This window comes from Leptodactylus fuscus, chromosome 3, assembly GCF_031893055.1.
Source record: "Leptodactylus fuscus isolate aLepFus1 chromosome 3, aLepFus1.hap2, whole genome shotgun sequence".
Classification (NCBI taxonomy): Eukaryota; Metazoa; Chordata; class Amphibia; order Anura; family Leptodactylidae; genus Leptodactylus; species Leptodactylus fuscus.
The window spans coordinates 56,968,765-56,985,991 of NC_134267.1; the positions used below are offsets into that span (position 1 = coordinate 56,968,765).

At 41.1% G+C, this 17,227-nt stretch overlaps 1 protein-coding gene across 2 annotated transcripts in view; it reads right to left on the reverse strand.

Annotated features, from left to right (window-relative positions):
• Positions 1-17,227, reverse strand: part of STRN (striatin) — a 72,712-nt gene that overhangs the window by 19,710 nt on the left and 35,775 nt on the right. The window contains exons 6-9 of one of the 2 annotated variants that reach the window (XM_075267612.1): positions 16,401-16,536; positions 15,741-15,876; positions 9,802-9,912; positions 3,922-4,065 (exon numbers count right to left, since the gene is read on the reverse strand). In XM_075267612.1, the coding sequence (XP_075123713.1) occupies positions 3,922-4,065; positions 9,802-9,912; positions 15,741-15,876; positions 16,401-16,536 (527 nt within the window). The remainder of the gene's footprint in view (positions 1-3,921; positions 4,066-9,801; positions 9,913-15,740; positions 15,877-16,400; positions 16,537-17,227) is intronic. The other variant, XM_075267613.1, reaches the window with a different exon arrangement.

Here is a 17,227-nt window from a genome sequence, read left to right on the forward strand (position 1 = left end):
CTGAATGGAGACTGGTGTGGAGCGATCTTAGACTCCGCCTCCTCCAGCAGAGCCAGCGCTGATTGGTCGAGTTCCGTACTCTGGCCAATCAGCACTGGCCAATGCATTTCTATGGGGAAAAGTTAGCTTGTGAAAATCGCAAACTGACAGGGATTTCCATGAAATAAAGTGACTTTTATGCCCCCAGACATGCTTCCCCTGCTGTCCCAGTGTCATTCCAGGGTGTTGGTATCATTTCCTGGGGTGTCATAGTGGACTTGGTGACCCTCCAGACACGAATTTGGGTTTCCCCCTTAACGAGTTTATGTTCCCCATAGACTATAATGGGGTTCGAAACCCATTCGAACACTCGAACAGTGAGCGGCTGTTCGAATCGAATTTCGAACCTCGAACATTTTAGTGTTCGCTCATCTCTAATCTTGATACATTGAGTGCTAACAACAGAAGTTAGCTACTTTCCTCCCTACCTTCTAACCAATAGCTTTACTGAGCTACATTTCAGGTGCATTCACACTGCACTATACATTCAGTGTGCAGAGAAAGCTCTCAGAATATAATTTAAATAGGACCATTCACAACTTCAGACTTAGCATCTGTTAATAGGCACCGCTCCACTGATTCCAGCATAGTTGGAATTCTCTATAGCTGCCACCATTCCCAAGCAACAAGTGCAGGTAGCTTTGGTGCCTGATGAGCTATTTAAGCTTTGTAATGTCAGAAGGGCGGTGTCAGGCAGGGGGTGTGATTCAGAGCTCCAATCAGAGGCAGCCAGTGTCAGAGCTCAGATCACACCCCTTGTCTGCTCCTGTCTGACACCGCCCTCCTCACAGCAGAGTATAAATAGCATATCAGGCACCAAAGCTAACAGATGGCTCAGGGACAGTGGGGGATGGAGGAAAAAAAAAAAAAAAAAAAACTGTGCTGGAATCAGTGATGTAAAGAGTTGGCCTTGCTGAAGGTGGTGAAATATCTTGTTTAAACATATAAATAGGTCCCCATTCACCCAAAAGAATGTCCTTTTGGTCTCTATTGGGCAGGTACAGCCTTTTTTCTGTCACACATAGTAGTAGCATAAACACTGTTCTATACAGAAATATCCAGTAGACCGCTATGGCAATATAAGTCACTATATCCAGGGGACATGCATTGAGATAGTATAAGTATCTGGGTGTGCTCCTCAATAACAAGCTGGACTGGGCTGATCCCTCTGTGCGTTGCACAGAAAGGGTCACACCAGGCTCTATCTGCTCAGGAGGCTGAGGGCCTTTGGAGTCCAGGGGCCACTTCTTAGAGCCTTTTTCAATTTTGTGTTAGCATCAGCCATCTTCTTCGGAGTGGCCTGCTGGGGGAGTAGCATACCAGCCTGGGACAGAAATAGACTTGACAGGCTGGTTAGAAGAGCAAGCTCTATCCTGGGGAGCCCCCTGGACCCAGTACAGGTGATGGGTGACAGAAGAATACTGTCTGTGGTGAGCTCCATGCTGGAGAATAAATCCCACCCAATGTATGAGACTGTGATAGCACTGGGCAGTATTGTCAGTGACCGACAGCGTCACCCCAAGTGTGTGAAGGAACGCCATCAGAGGTCCTTCCTCAAAACCGCGGTCAGGCTGTATAATTGACATCAGGCTAAGTGGACATCACTCCGCACAGAGAACTAAATGATCCTGAGTGTTTTTTCTTCCTAGTTGCTATGACTCCTGGTGTCTTTTTCTATCTGTTATGAGCTTGTATTTGTTTTTTCTTGTAATATATTACTGTATTATCTATGCTGCTGTAACACATTGAATTTCCCCATGGTGGGAATATTAAAGGATTCTTATCTTTGTTAGGTTTGTTTTTACTTTTCACTAATACAAGCATTCACAAACCAACTTTCTGCTAAGAAAAAAAAAAAAATGCAGTAGGCCACATAAAGAGGTAGAAAGCCTCAGAAAGGTCAGAGATTGATGGCCTCTCTGTGTTAAAGCTTGTATTGCTCCTCACCTCTACCTGATCTTCCACCCATATTACCACTGGAGCCGAAGACCAAATGGGAGACCCAGGGATAAAAAGGGGTGAGGAACCTGATGACCACACACTTCTCCACAAAAAGAACTCCCTCCCATAAACTCCCTGCACCTTTAAGAAGTCCATCAATGGATACGGCAAAGGCCGCAGGCATACACCTCATTCTTATTTTTTCAATACATTTACAAAACAATGCCAGTAAGGAAAGACACCACAGAGGTTGCTAAAGCAGAGCTGTCCACTTTGGTGTAGACTCCATCAAGAAAGTATCAGCAGAGTTAAGTGGATTCTCCAAGAATAGGATCATAAATAAAATATAAAAAATTTCCTAAAAAGACGTTTTCTCAATGGGAAAATCAACTTTTCTGTCCTGCTGAAACCCATTCTAGAAAGTTGAGGCACACAGGAGGAAGGACTGAATGAGGAAACAGGAGTTACAGTGTCTGACAGAAGAGAATTACATGAAAGGTAGTGCTGAATATACATGTATATACATCAGAATTGAGACGTGATCAATAGCTGCAAAGTGGGATGAGGAGCAGCACTCAGTCATATATGAGCTGCAGATAACTCAGTCCCTACTTGCTATGGCTGAGATGGTACGTCGGCTCCGATAAACTTACAGCTTCATCCTCCATATAAATAATCATCTCCCTTTGCTGCTCCCAATAGGCCAAGATAGAGCAGCAGTTCTAGGACTCTTCTGTGACATATGCGGGATAAGGAGACGTTCACTCCTCACTTCCTACTGAGAACTCACGATTGCGTGCATGTGTATGAGGGGAGAGTCAGGAAGGCCGGTTAGGAGGGGGAAGAATTCCATAAATGAATGAGAGCATATATGGCCGACAGGAAGTAACTGTCAAATAGCTACTTCCTGTCCTAGAAAACAAATGAAGGAGACCAAATATCTCATCTTATAAGAATGCCTGAACAGTTACTGCACATTTCTTTTGCCTTGAGATCTATGAGAATTACAAGATATTACTGTTTTGTCGAATCTCTTGTTGAACACAGTACATAACGGATACGCTGTAGAAAAGACCAAGAGAAGAAGATGACTAATAACGGGGTCACTGGTACAAGCTGCTTGCACAGTACGCTTGCCTTTTACAGCAAGCTGGCAGTGTGTATGGCTTTAAACAGAATGCAATAAGAAGCAATATCCCAATCTGCAATGGATCAAGCCATGAGCAGGTTCCATATGAGCAAATGCTCCTATAATGTCGTTCTTCAAATAGCATGACCGAGATGCTATAATATAGTGACAGCCACAACAAAATGTGACAGATGCTTCGTTTAAGATTAGAAGAGAAGGAAAACGTATGGAAGGTTGTTGCTTGGAAACTAGCTTCCTGCAACATGTGTGGAGGAGTCCGATGAATCACGAGAGCAGATCTGCTACAAGCACCAACATCTCATACCTCCTACTATTCCAATCCTTCAAGCCTGAAACCTGCAGCACTTTATTAGCACAAATTACTATTATCATTGTGTGCAGCTGGATCCAATGATTCTGATATTCTAGTTCACTGTAAACCATCAGTCAAACTGAAAGATCAGAGTGCCAGCAGAGCAAGCCAGAATTTAAGAATATTCTAATCTAGTGGTATATTGCTCGAGAGGTCACTTTTACACCCAGCTATAATATAATATACACATTATATTGATATATCTTGTTATAATATAATGCTGCAATATAGTAATGGCTACATGCACTGGGCTACTGCCAGCAGAGTGAAAAGAGGTCTATAATTTGTGCAGAATTTGCACATATCCACCCATGTCCGCTCATAATCCAGTCCCAATATGATCACTGCAAACTGGAAGCTCATTTCCTCTTTTCCAAAAAAGGAGAGCACTTTGCCTATGACCTAGTATCTTGTTGTTCCGCCCAATTCGGTAACTAACCTTCATCTGTCCGGTTTACTTCTGCATCGCTGAGTCGGGAGCTTGCAGGTCTTGAAGAGGACACCACAGAGGGCTGTAAAGATGGCAGCTCATCAACATCTCGAAGATTTGCCAGCATATCCTGAAGCTTCGATCTGTTTGGCCCTAACCACAAGGAAAAAAAAAAAGAAAAAAGAAAGAAAAAAGAAAAATAGGGATCATAAAACATTTCTAGGCATACAATCCTACATCATTACATCAAGACAACTAGTGTCAAGTCAAAGCCAAGACTTCAGCTGAGCAAAAGAATTCTAAGCTTGTGGAGCTTTGGAATATGAAAGAAAAAAATGAGATGTGTTCATTCCAAGGCAAAAGTTCAGGGGACCATTACTTTACAAGCCAAAGTAAATGCAATTCCATGTCATACATAATGAAAAACATTAATGGCAGCCAGTCAGAATGGAGGCAGAAGTCCGTCGTCTACGTCCTTGCACCCACGTGGACACTTACCTGGGCTTTTCTCCAACATGCTCCCACATCCCTGTTTTGATTGTTTTATGTGGGACACAGGCTGAGACATTTCTTCTGAGGTTTTTCCTGTTGTAAGTTTAGGGATAAAACGGTCTTTAAGAAATGGAAAGGTCTGACCACCAGTCCAAGATATTTCCTAGATTGGTAAATTTACTGTATTCTACAAGATTTTAGTCATACGATTCTAGTACCAAATAAGTTCTAGTGTATTAGGTCAATTCTAGTAGAGGTTTCATCTACAGAATTAAGAAATGGGCAAGAGAAGCGAGAAACAATAGGTATCTGACTGCCTACAATAAGAAGCAAGGCCCTATATGTATGAAATGGTACAGCAGAATAAAATACTCATGTAGAGCTTTAGGCCGCATTCAGACATTACGCCTGCGCTCCCAAACCTGGGTCTAATGAACCAACCTTAAGGCCCCGCAGATCACTGGCAGTCTGGATTATATTTGCAGCAGTTTGCTAGAATGCTATGGCTGGATGAATGTGACCTTAGATGTCTTTAATACAAGAATGAAAAAACTTAGAGAGTCCGGCACAAGTGTTTAACACCAGACAGATACAGAAAGCACAACACTAACTGTACAACAGCTAGAATCAATACATCCAGCTAAGGCTCTGTTCACATTAGTGTCATAGTACATAAGAAAACTCATTCATCAAATATCTAAATGGTTCTTGCCTCCCGTTTATCTTGACTGACAGCCCCTGCTGTACTGAAATATTAAAGGGATGAGACATGAGCAGTATTTTTTTTTTTTTTTATGTAGATTGTGAGCCCCACATAGGGCTCACAATGTACATTTTTTTCCCTATCAGTATGTCTTTGGAGAATGGGAGGAAATCCACACAAACATGGGGAGAACATACAAACCCCTTGAAGATGTTGTATATGGCAGGATTTGAACCCAGGACTCCAGTGCTGCAAGGCTGCAGTGCTAACCACTGAGCAGTATTCTTCAGCCAGCGTCCATATGTTCAATTCCTCCCATTGCACATGTGTCGCCCTGCAATTGGTGCAGAGAATGAATTCTGATGGCAAAGGGGCTGTTAAACAGGAAAAAGGGGCGCAGGGCAGGGATTAATGAGGTGAGGATCAGGACCATCCAGTGGGCACTTGAGATCACATGAATAAAGGTCAGCTAATGCGTTTAATACCAACTACAGCAAGCCCTTAGGGTCAATGTAAACTTTGCTACATCTGTCGGCATGAAATACATAAGCTCAGAAGAACAACAAAAACCATTACAAGTGCCAAAACCCCCAATACCATACTTGTGCCCTTGTATCTCCAGGAACCATTTACACAGCTACCCAAAAGACAACTTACATAAGAGACTACGTGGCTACTGCGCATGCCCCGGTGCCATTTTTGTGTAGTGAAATTAAGACCACCGCAAGAGAAGGACGCCTCACGGAGAAGAAGCCAGAAGAAGACGTCAACGATGGATGACATGGAGGAGTGCACGAAACGCCCACCGTGCATGATATACTGTACATTTTTTTTTAATTTTTTTTTTAGCTTAAACTTAACAACGGGGGGGTTATGGGTAGTGGGGCCGGAATAGCCTATTCAGCAATAGGTCTATCGCATATTGCTGAAATTAGGCGATAGAGCCCCTTTAACTCAGAGCCTTCAACATTCAGTATTTACATGTTCATTTCGCGATGGCCCTGAATATACGGAAATCATCAACTTGCCTTAAACCCTGAGAGGATCACCACACACCTCAGCTGGAAACAATCCTTAAAAGACTAGTATCCTTACCAGGCAAGTAGCCCAAAGACTGCGGCACAAGACAGAAGAGACATTCTGGGGCCTCCATCTAAAAGCTCAACAAGTCAATGACCAGGAAATCTAAAGTCTTTGGCTTTGTATAAACTGCGGCTTTCAACAGTTCTCTTGTTTTTGAGAAAAAGATCGGAATAAATGACACTGAAGAATAGAAGTACAACCAAGTTACCATGAACACAGCAGATCGTGTCTGACATTGACGGATAGAGGGAAGAAAAGGCATAGGCAGAACTTTGTCATATTAAAGCTCATCATCACTGGACATACTACTGTATACTCCAAAGGGGATATAAAAATACCTATTTAGTCCAAGATAAATAAAAATGAAGATTTATCAGTTTCAATGTTAACACAAATCTAACAGAAGACAGGAGAAGGAGATGGAAGAGTTGTCATACTTAAAGGACAAGAACACATCATATTCTACATGGGGCTGAGACGGAGTGGCGTATACATTAGTAATAAAGCTTAATCCGTTCGGGGAATGTACTGTAAGTGTTATTACCCACGACCTCTTTAAGCCATCCTATATCTGAATGATTTGAGATGAATGGCGGATGTAAAGGAAAGCACAAAAATAGTGAGGCTGATAAACTAATACTAGGCTTTACAGACTGCAAACTTAGATTAGACAGTCTTAGGCTGCACCAGATTAAGCCGAATGTTGGATTGAAAATCTGTCACACTTTGGACTTACTAAAGTAACATTACACCACCTGATCTACAACAATGTGTTGGTAGTTATTACATGTCAAAGTAGTGACATCCACATGAAAGCCGGGTCCAGTTTTTTCAGCAGGACAGTACTCAGGGCATCGCACTGCTACAGATCGGGCGCAGTTATCCACCGGAGCATCCTGGTGATCTCTGTTCCAGATAAGCAACGCCCATGAGCATGGCTGTCCAAATAATGTGCAAGTGCTTATGAGCCCAGTGCATCATATTCTATTGATAGATGGCCCAGAGAAGATACTCACATGCATACTATAGAGGCTATTTCCACTGGACGGAGATCAACATGGGCACAGACCATATTGCAGCTACACTCATATCTTTGATACCCTTCTATATGACATTCACTTTATATGTCAACTCTTCTGTGGAATCTGACCATACGAGCTTGCCTTTGCTCCCCACCAGCATCAATGAGTGCTGGCTGCCCAAGACGCTGTTCACTTTTTATAGGTACTAACCATTGCATAGTGGTAACACCCCACAAGATCTGATGTTGGAGCCTATCTGACCCCGTTGTCTAGCCATTACTATTTGGCTCTCATCCCCTATGCAAAACCACCTTGAAGTACTAGCCAGACACTTGCTGCCATATCACACACTTTGGCGGGTACCAATGTATAATTTCTTTAATGGCCAGAAAATGGTGTGAGCTTCGCTTTGAAAAGGTGTATACACTGGTTTTATGTGTCAGGTCATGTTAGGTTTATTAGCTACTGGCATACACTACCTGTACAGAAAGTGTTAACATCAAGAAGTTCACATGGAGTATTGAAGTACTGTACACGCTACAATATAATATTATGCAATGTAATGCATGAGACTGGATGATCATACAAATTCACTGGGTATGGTCAACTATATCTCTGCATAGCATGAAGACTGCAATGGGCTTAAATCATGATGCATATTCAATGCACAATGCAAAATTCACTTATCTTTTCCCGGGCAGAAAGAGCTCCATGACTTTTATACCATAACTAAAAACTCTTATGAAAGCATCAATGACATTCATTCATGAGGTGTAAAGTGAACTTCATGCATCAATTCAGAAACTAAATCTTCAATGCAGTTTCTTCCTGTAAACCCATTCATTACAAGTCTCTGAATACTACAGACATGCCATCAGACAGGAAATGATAAAAACAGGATCATTTTATTTTAAAGTAACACTCTGGCAAAATATTTTTTTTCCATCCATTTGTCAGTTACTATAGGGCATAGTGTAACTCAAAATAAGGAGAGTTCGCCCACCTGACAACTACTTTCTAACATAGCCTCTGATAGGGTGCCCTGTTTGGTCACGTGAACCAAGGACTGACCTGTGTCTGCTGTGTTAAGTTACTTTATTAATGAAAGTCAATGAAGTCCACATTGATATTCTTAGGGTTGGTTCACATCTGCTTTTGTATTCCATCCAGGGAGAGTCCACATGGAGACCCCCCCAAACAGCATACAAACACAATTGCAAGCGTGTGCTCGCCTGCGCATTGCCGGACGAGTGACTCGTGTTAGCAGTGCGCGGCAAACACACGGACCCTATCATAGTCTATGGGGTCCGTGTGCTTTAACGGCCCAGTCCTTGCAATTGCGGTTGTATCCCGTTCGGGGGTGGGGGGTGTCTCCATGCGGACTCAACCCGGACGGAATACAAAAACAGATGTGAACAAGGCATTAGACTTTCATAGCGATAAAAAAAAAAAAAAAAGTTATTCCTGTACAATTTGTGACCAAATTCAGACCAGTATGCCAGTCACATGACCAAGCAGAGGACCCTTTTAGAGGCTGCAAAGAAGGAAGCACTATATGAGTGAATTTGTCATATTTCAGGTTCCAGTGCTTCCTTAACATTTTTGCCAGACTGTTCATTTAACGTAACAAAAATGATATTCTTTGCACATTTAGAGACTAAAATAAGTAGCTCTTATAGTGGAACTAAACTCGTTCAAAGACAAGACTACAAGACTACTTCATGGCAAGCTTATTTTTTTCTCTCCAAAGGATTTCTTACCTTAAATCAAGGGAACATTAAGAATTTTGCCCACATGTCATACCACAATGTATTGGAGTGGATTGCACTAGATTTATTAGATTGGCACATTTATGATGGATCTTCAAGTCTACACCCACTCCATAATACAAAGCTCACTTTTTCAACTTTTGGTGACTGTGGTGTATAAAGTGGAATTTGTGTGCACCGTTGCACACCTGATAATTTTAGGCACAGTTTATAGCAAAAAAAACGGAGCAAATAAGCAAATACATTTATATATCAGGGCGTTTGTCTAGGGAACAAGTTCTGCCAACACACAATCTTGTGTGCGCTTATGGTACTACCTACCTAGTATGGTTTATAAGAATCGTGCCATCATGGCACTCCTAGAAAAGCTTTACTATGTCTTAATAGCCTTGAATAGAAACATGCTGCAGTTCCTAGAATAGCCAGTGGCTAAGAGTGTCGCTGTGCTAAAGGAAAATCTGTCTTTTTTTAGGATCGTAGATGTCAGATCTCACCGGACTGTTAGGACTTATTATGACATAAGACATAAAAGGGATATGAGAATGAACTATGGAGTTTAGTTCCCCTATAAAGCAGTAGATATCACAACATGTACAAGAACCAAATCACTGCTATTAAGTTCTCAATTGTCTAAAAGATGACAGAGCTCTAATGCCCGATAAAAGGTGAACAGCAGGAAAAAGAGGAGGAGCAGCAAAGTAAAAGAGTAAGTGGTTCAGGAAAACATTGAAAGAAAAATAATGAAAAATAGCTTTGGAGGGAAGGGAGGATATGAAAGAGGTGGGATTGATGATTTGGAAGTGCAATGTTTTCCACTTACTCTTCACCCCTTTTTTCCCCTTGCGCTCCTTTTTGTATTGTTCCTTGAGTTTGGTTATTACTCCCTGATCGATATTCCAGGATTCCGGTATGGGGCACTGGTCTTCCTTTTCTAAACAGTGAAAGAAATCAAACATATTCCTCTTCAATAAAAATGGTTTAACTGTGACTCAAGGAGACTCCTGAAATGTTCTTTTTCGCTAAAGTAGAAGGTGCAAGCACTTATCACATGAACAGAAAACATCAGAAATGTGCACAGCGCTTCAGGTTACGACAGCTGTTAGAGTGGATCAACATATAGATTAATACTTTACCAATTCAGAAGAAATATATAGTCAATATCCACAATACAACAAAAATGTACATTCATATACATCAGGGCTGCTATTTTAGTAACCCTATAAGACCTCCTAATGACTACAGCTTGCTAGTCAGCACCCATGGGAACTTAGGTGCCCCTTCAAATAAGGCAAAAAAGAGATAACTTCCACCATAATGAATGTTTGTTGGGTGATCATCATTAAACACAAGGATATGCCATGTTTGATATTTTGGTCTAGTGGTTGGACCAATGTTCTTTCGTAATTCCATAAGATCTTTTCATGGACAAAGGATTTATTAACGAAAAAGCATTCCCAGAAGGATCTGTCCCTCACTCGGTATCAATTAACATGTACGGGCAATTTTAGTTGAACCAACATCCTATTTCTGTCTAATATACATACTGTATTTTTCGGACTATAAGACGCACCTTAGAAATAGAAAATCAGGTTTTAGAGGAGGAAAATAAGGGAAAAAAAAAATTTTAAGCAAAAAATGGTAAAATATTTAATATATGGGAGTTGTAGTTTTGCAACAGCTGCAAGGCCACATTGACAGGTGACCCTGCAGCTGTACGCATTGAGTGTTTTTTTTTGCGGGGCCAGAAGTACTTTTTAGTTATACCATTTTGGGGAATATCTATTGCTTAGATCACCTTGTATTGAAAAAAAAAACCTGGTGGTTTATGATATATGATTTTCTACTTTTATATATATATTCTAGGGACAGGAGGTGATTTAGAACTTTTATTTATTTCATATTTTTAAAGCTTTTTTTTTTTTTTTTTACTATTTTATTCCCCCCCGGGGACTTGAACCTGCGGTCACTTGATTGCAAGTCCCATAGACGGCAATACAACTGTTTTGTATACAAATTTTGGGGGAAAAAAGTGTGTCTTATAGTCCGAAAAATACGGTATTCCCACTTTTCAGCAGGTTGCCTTTCAAGCAACCAAAGTGAGTGCTGAATCTGAAAGGGTTTGGGTGGAGGAAAGGGGATTTCTGAGAATATCATACAGATCATCAAAATCAGATTGGTGGGGGTGCAACTACCGGGCACCCCCCTGCCTACCGTAAAGCTATTTGAAGAGACATTGGCATTTGGTTGAACACATCTGCCTTTTCATTGCATACCAAGCACAGAAATGTACTTTAATATATAGTTATACCTGCTTTTACTGCTCAATCCTATTAATTTGAATGAGACTCAAAAGAAAGGCCACGTGACCAAAAAACGTGACCTCACTGACTTGAAAAGACTGAGCCATGGGTGGTCTGATACGTAGGTTTGTCAGGTGCTGGACCGCACCAATCTGACATTGATCAACTATCCTAAGGATTGGTCATTAAGAATGATAACCTTCATACATCAGTCCTATGCTCATAAGCTCAGATACCAAGCTGTAACCAGAAACACAATATGGTAAACTCTGACAGATATAAAGTGGCTGCGCCGCCTAAATCCAATCGGAAGGTCCTCCATTTACCATTTTAGTTGGGATAGTTCTCTCACCTGCAAGGATTTTATTTTCTATTGAATTCTCCTACAAAGGCCAAGCTCACAACTAAGATGCTAAACCTGACTACAGCGTAAAATGGGTGTTCAAAGAAACCTTCAAATTTGTACAACGGAATGAAGATTCAATACGTTAAATTCAAGGTTATACGAAGAACAGATTTTTTTTCCCCTCAAAATTCTCAAAAATGGACAAACGGTAAAACTGGGAATGGGTTAATATTGTGAGAACATGGAGAAAGTAAATCCAAAGTTCAAATAAGTAACATATTTCTTTCTCCTATTTCCTCATTCCAAGGATCGCATTCGAGGGCAAAACAAGATCAGAAGTTTCTAAGTGCAGCAAGTTTACTTTGTCCTATATCTCAATACTTCTAGAAAGGAGACTCCTCAAGAGAAAAGGGGGATTGATCATATAGGGTTCTGGGAATGTATCCATGACTTTCATCCGAACCCTGTGTGATCTCCAGTAGGAATAAGAAATCAGCTCCTCCACTACTATGTACAAGTGTGCTACATGGTCGTGACCTTGCTCTACACCAAAGCTGCTACAGCCAAGTGCTATGTAAATAAATCTAGAATGCATGTTGTGTAAAGAGGACAATTCTAGAGCATTCAATTCCCTGCCTTGGACTGTCTGAATGATACCACCAGCATTGACTGGACAAGGGAAGTTCACACGTGAATAAGGTGTGGAGTAATTTGGGCTGGAAAAAAAACGCTTCCTAATTAGAAAGCGGTTTTTGGTACTTGAAACGTTTTTTTGGAGCGGTTTTTGGTAAAAACCGCTTCAAAAAACGCCAGGCGGTTTTCCCCTACCAGAAAGTGAATGGACCGTAAAAAAAACCCGGCGTGGTTTTTGGCAAAAAAACGTGACACGTTTTCCGCCTCCCATTCACTTCTATTGACTTCCTGAGGCGGAATCCGCCTCAAGAAAGGTAATGTCGCTTCTTTTTCCCGCTAGCGGCAACATGCTGCTTGTGGAAAAAAAAAGAACACTAGCGGTCTCCATTGTGCGGGGGCGGATTATGACGTGGATTCCGCGCTATAATCCGCCTCCCTCTGTGCCCGTGTGAACGGGCCCTTAGACCGCAGCAACATTTGCCAATTTTTTCATAAATCTTTAAAGGGAAATAACAGAGGAATGGCGTAACACAGTTAAAAAAAAAATAAAAAAAAAAATGTTATTTTATAAGGACTACAGATATCTACTATGAAAAAAAGCAAACACTACATTTCAGGCCTCATTCACATCTGCAGATTCTGTGGAAGTTCCTGGAAAGATTAGTGCAGAGCTCAAAGTGAAAAAGTCAAATCTTGGGATTTGAAGGACGGGGGTAAGAGATGCTACCGGGCCGATCACACAGGTCAGGACGTTGTCACACACAATAAGTAATGTACAGCCCCACAAACTGGTTTCTACAAATCAAGAACAAACATAAATGTCACCAAACAGTAAAAATAACTGTTTGTGAGAGTATTAGTCCCACCTTTCTGGTCCCATGCACGGACCAAAAGGAAATTTCATTATAATGTAAAACACCCAGCTGTAAGAGAATGGGACTAAATCCACATCTACAGGATGGGGGAAAAGCTACTGATATATGACCTAAGGTACAACAATGGCAAGATAGATGCAGATTTTTGTTTCTAATACATAATGTGAACTGTGCAGCAAAATCTGCAACAAAATAAGAAAGCAACACAAAGGAATTAGTGACTAGTATTTATGGGACATTACCCACCAAATACATCTGGCTCTGGCCTTTATAGGATATTCCTATCCTACTGGCAAATTCTGACACCAATACACACTTATAAGGCTGAACCCTCACGTTGCAGAAATTTTTTTTGTTGCACATTTTGCTGCGGTCTTTTGAGTCACAACCAAGAATGGCTTCAATGTATTATTTTACTATTTGGGGGATGAGGAGTTCTCATAAAATCATAAATCGTTAGCTTAATAGGAACAGGAATGTCCTGAAAATAGTGGGGAGAAGCGTAAGGGCTAGTTCACACGGAATAAAATTAACTCCACGTGTGAACATTCCGTCGTGGATAACCACGCAGTATGCCGATGCAGCATTCCGCTCCGGATTAGGCCCAAATCAATGGGCCTAACCTAGAGGGAGGCTCGCGCTTCATTTTTCCACTACTAGCTAGCAGTAAAATAAAGCGAGTGGCTCCCATTGAAGTCAATGGGATCCCTTTTTGGCAGCGGATTTTGAGGTGGATTCTGCATCAAAATCCGCTCCCAAAGAACTCAGTGTGAACTAGTCCTAATGGAGGTTGGGGGTTGCCGCAAGAGTCATTCTTATGTCTAAATTCAAAAGACTATGTTATGGACTATTAAAAATCTGGGCCTACAAAATCCTTACAATGGGGCACATTGGTGTTCAAAGCACTGCATAAGGAAAAAGTGCCAGGGAACATGATTTGAAGAGTATTCCATTTTTGACCTTGCAATACCAAATGTGTCTATATTATATTATACTAGCAGGAGGACCTGGCTTTGCACGGGTATATTTCATTTTTTGTGTAGTGGCCCTATAAGAATTGCCCAGTTTTGCACTCGTGTATTTTGTACGTCGTTTGTGTGTGTGTCTCTGCCCGCGACTTTGTCTGCGTGTTGTTGGCATCGATGATCCACCTATATTCAGCAAATTGCTGTCGTCGATTGTTGGACTACTCCATGTTTTGGCAGCTCTTAAGCTGTCCTGCTGCTGAACTTGTTGCTCACACTGTGCCTGTGATAGTTCCGGCATCTCAGCAGCTCGCTGGGATGCCATATACTGAGCGTGTTGCTGGCATTGATGATCCGCCTGCTCCGGCGTTTCTGCAGTTGTTATCCTGGCCTGCCACTGAACTAATACCTTACGCTGTGCCCGTGATTGTTCCGGCATCTCAGCAGCTCGCTGGGACACCATATGATGAGCATGTTGTTGGCGCTGATGATCCCCGTCAGCTCCGTTTGAGGAGAGCTCTGTGACTTCTGGCTACATTCATAGCTGTATTTTAGAATTTTGCAACAAATTAGATTTTCTATTTCACAGCATGTTTAAAAGTAGCAAACTGCCAATTTGGAATGAAGGAGTTTTCCCATCTAGTGAGTCAGCCTGGAGCAGATCAGATAATATGAAAATGTGTGTACTCAAACCACTGAGGGTTAGCATGAGTTTGCACAGAGAGATAACAGACCTGGGACCTGAGATAAGCTGCTGCAAGAGCAGTGTAATATAGTATGTGAACATAAATTCATAACAGTCGTGAAGCCATGTCATTTACCAGCATAAAAAGTAGCTTATGTTTTAATCGAGGTTATAATCTATGTGCCAAATTTCACTCAAATCCGTTCAGATGTTTTTGCATGATTGACTAACAAACACAAACATCCAAACCTTCACATTTATAATATTAGTAGGATAATTATGAAATTGAATTTCATACCGTTTGAAAAAAATTCTTCTTACAGATTGTTAGCACTACTTTTTAAAACTCATTCTATTTATACACTTATTTTATATTTAACCATAACACACTGGTATATATCTATATACCATTGCCTTATCCTGTGCACCAATTTGTATCTGGTCAGAGAGTCCTGGGGTACTTTAAAGACCCTCGACTCTATCAATTCACTGTACAACTCCTGTGATCAGATTTAAGGCCCCGCAACCTCTCAGTCCCTAACTCTGACAATAACACTATGTCATGATACTTTATATGATGGTATGACAAACAAGAGTTTACCAACTCCCTTATCAAAATTGAGGAAATATGTTTGGCTTTAAGAACCAAAGATATTGACAGCAGGTGGCATAAAGGTCCTAGACAACAAAGGAAGGCAAGTTCAAATTTCCTGCACAATACCTGCTGCATAGAAACTAAAATGGGGGTGGGGATTGCAAATAATAGATAATTCAATATCTGACAAAAGATAAAGGACTCAACATTGTTAATGTGGAGAACCAGCTTGACTGGTTCAAGAAGTAGCATATAGTAGTACCACACAAAGAACTGCCATAGGACTACACTACAATACAGCGCTATACTACATTATATTCAATGATAGAAAAGCTCCTGGGAGAATAAACACAGCCTTACCCCATTCAGTGCCATCACCAGCACTCCTAGATTCTCCTCCATCAGTATCATCTGACACCAAGAAGTCAAATTCTTTCAGAGCCTCCTCCGTGTCCCGGTCTTCATTGGGATCAGGTATGACTCGTCTTCTCACAATCTTCACATCAAAGGATAAAAACATTACATACAGAAAGGTTAACATGGCCCAATATGAGAATTCAAGGTGAGAAACATCACAGATTGACCAAAATCCTACATTTCTATTTTATATGACTACTACGCCTCTATAGGCAATGCTCCCATAGGTTTCATCAGTACTGATGAGCACAGACAATTTTACACTATCCATTAAAAAACATATTACAATGAAACTCAATCTGACAAACCGTCCTATTGCCTGACTTCCCTTATCTATGTATGTGTGTTATGCACGGGATATACATGGCGTGCTAAAATCTGCCCTCCTGAGCCTCATCTTCACTAACATTTGCCACCCAGGGAAGAATCTGAAAGATACCATATACAGTGCATGATATAATGTGTATGGCTCTGTATGCCAAACTCATACCAATATATATTCTGCAGGCGAAAATAAGGTAACCTTTCAGTTGATGCTAGTTGTATACGATGTATTTTATGTACACTTCTGTCCTTTCATAACCAGGGTTTGGGAAGATTTACCGTTGCAGCATCTACAATGGTCTTGTCTCTGCCATCATTGTCGTCATCATCCTCTTCGTCACTGAACTCTGCAGCAGCGTTTTCCAGAAATTTAAAAGTTTCGAGAACAGAGGCAGAGTCCGTCATATCTGGTTTCCTATTGGCAAATGAAGAAAACACAGATCGTCCATATAAACAGATTACAAGAACAGTAGCAGACAGGACACTGACAGATTTCTGGAAAGATGACAAATCTTGGCTTGAGCACTGCTGGACATTATAACTCTCCATTGCTTGAGGGTGCACGGAAATACTAAAAATTATATGAACGAGGCCTTATAAGAAATCTGAAAAACGGGAATTTCCAGACGTGTTGGAGCCCAAAAAGGCAGATGTCAGTCAAGCAAGCTGATAATTAGCTCTTGTCACATCTCCTACACAAAAGCTACCGCTTTCATCCCACATTCCTCCAGGCAGATCTTACCCATTACATAAAATATTAAGTCAGCAGGAACGCATGTTTTTCACATTTAACGAAAAGAAGCTGTTCACATGTACGTTGTACCACATGTACCACAAATGAGCGCTGAATGCAGCACAACATTATAATGAATGTAATCTGCAACAGAGGTTTGTTATGAGGCCTCCAATACAAATGTGAAGAAATTCCTACAGCTAACCCTAAACACAGCAAAAGGCCATAAAACTTGTAATCTAGGATCTCTGATTCATCATTGCTGTGTGCATCGGCAGCTCTAATCTTCAGGTTATCTTACTTTCTATATAATTAGACATAATATCCACCAACTGTTCTATTTTAGGATGCCTTTAAAGGGATTGTCCAAATT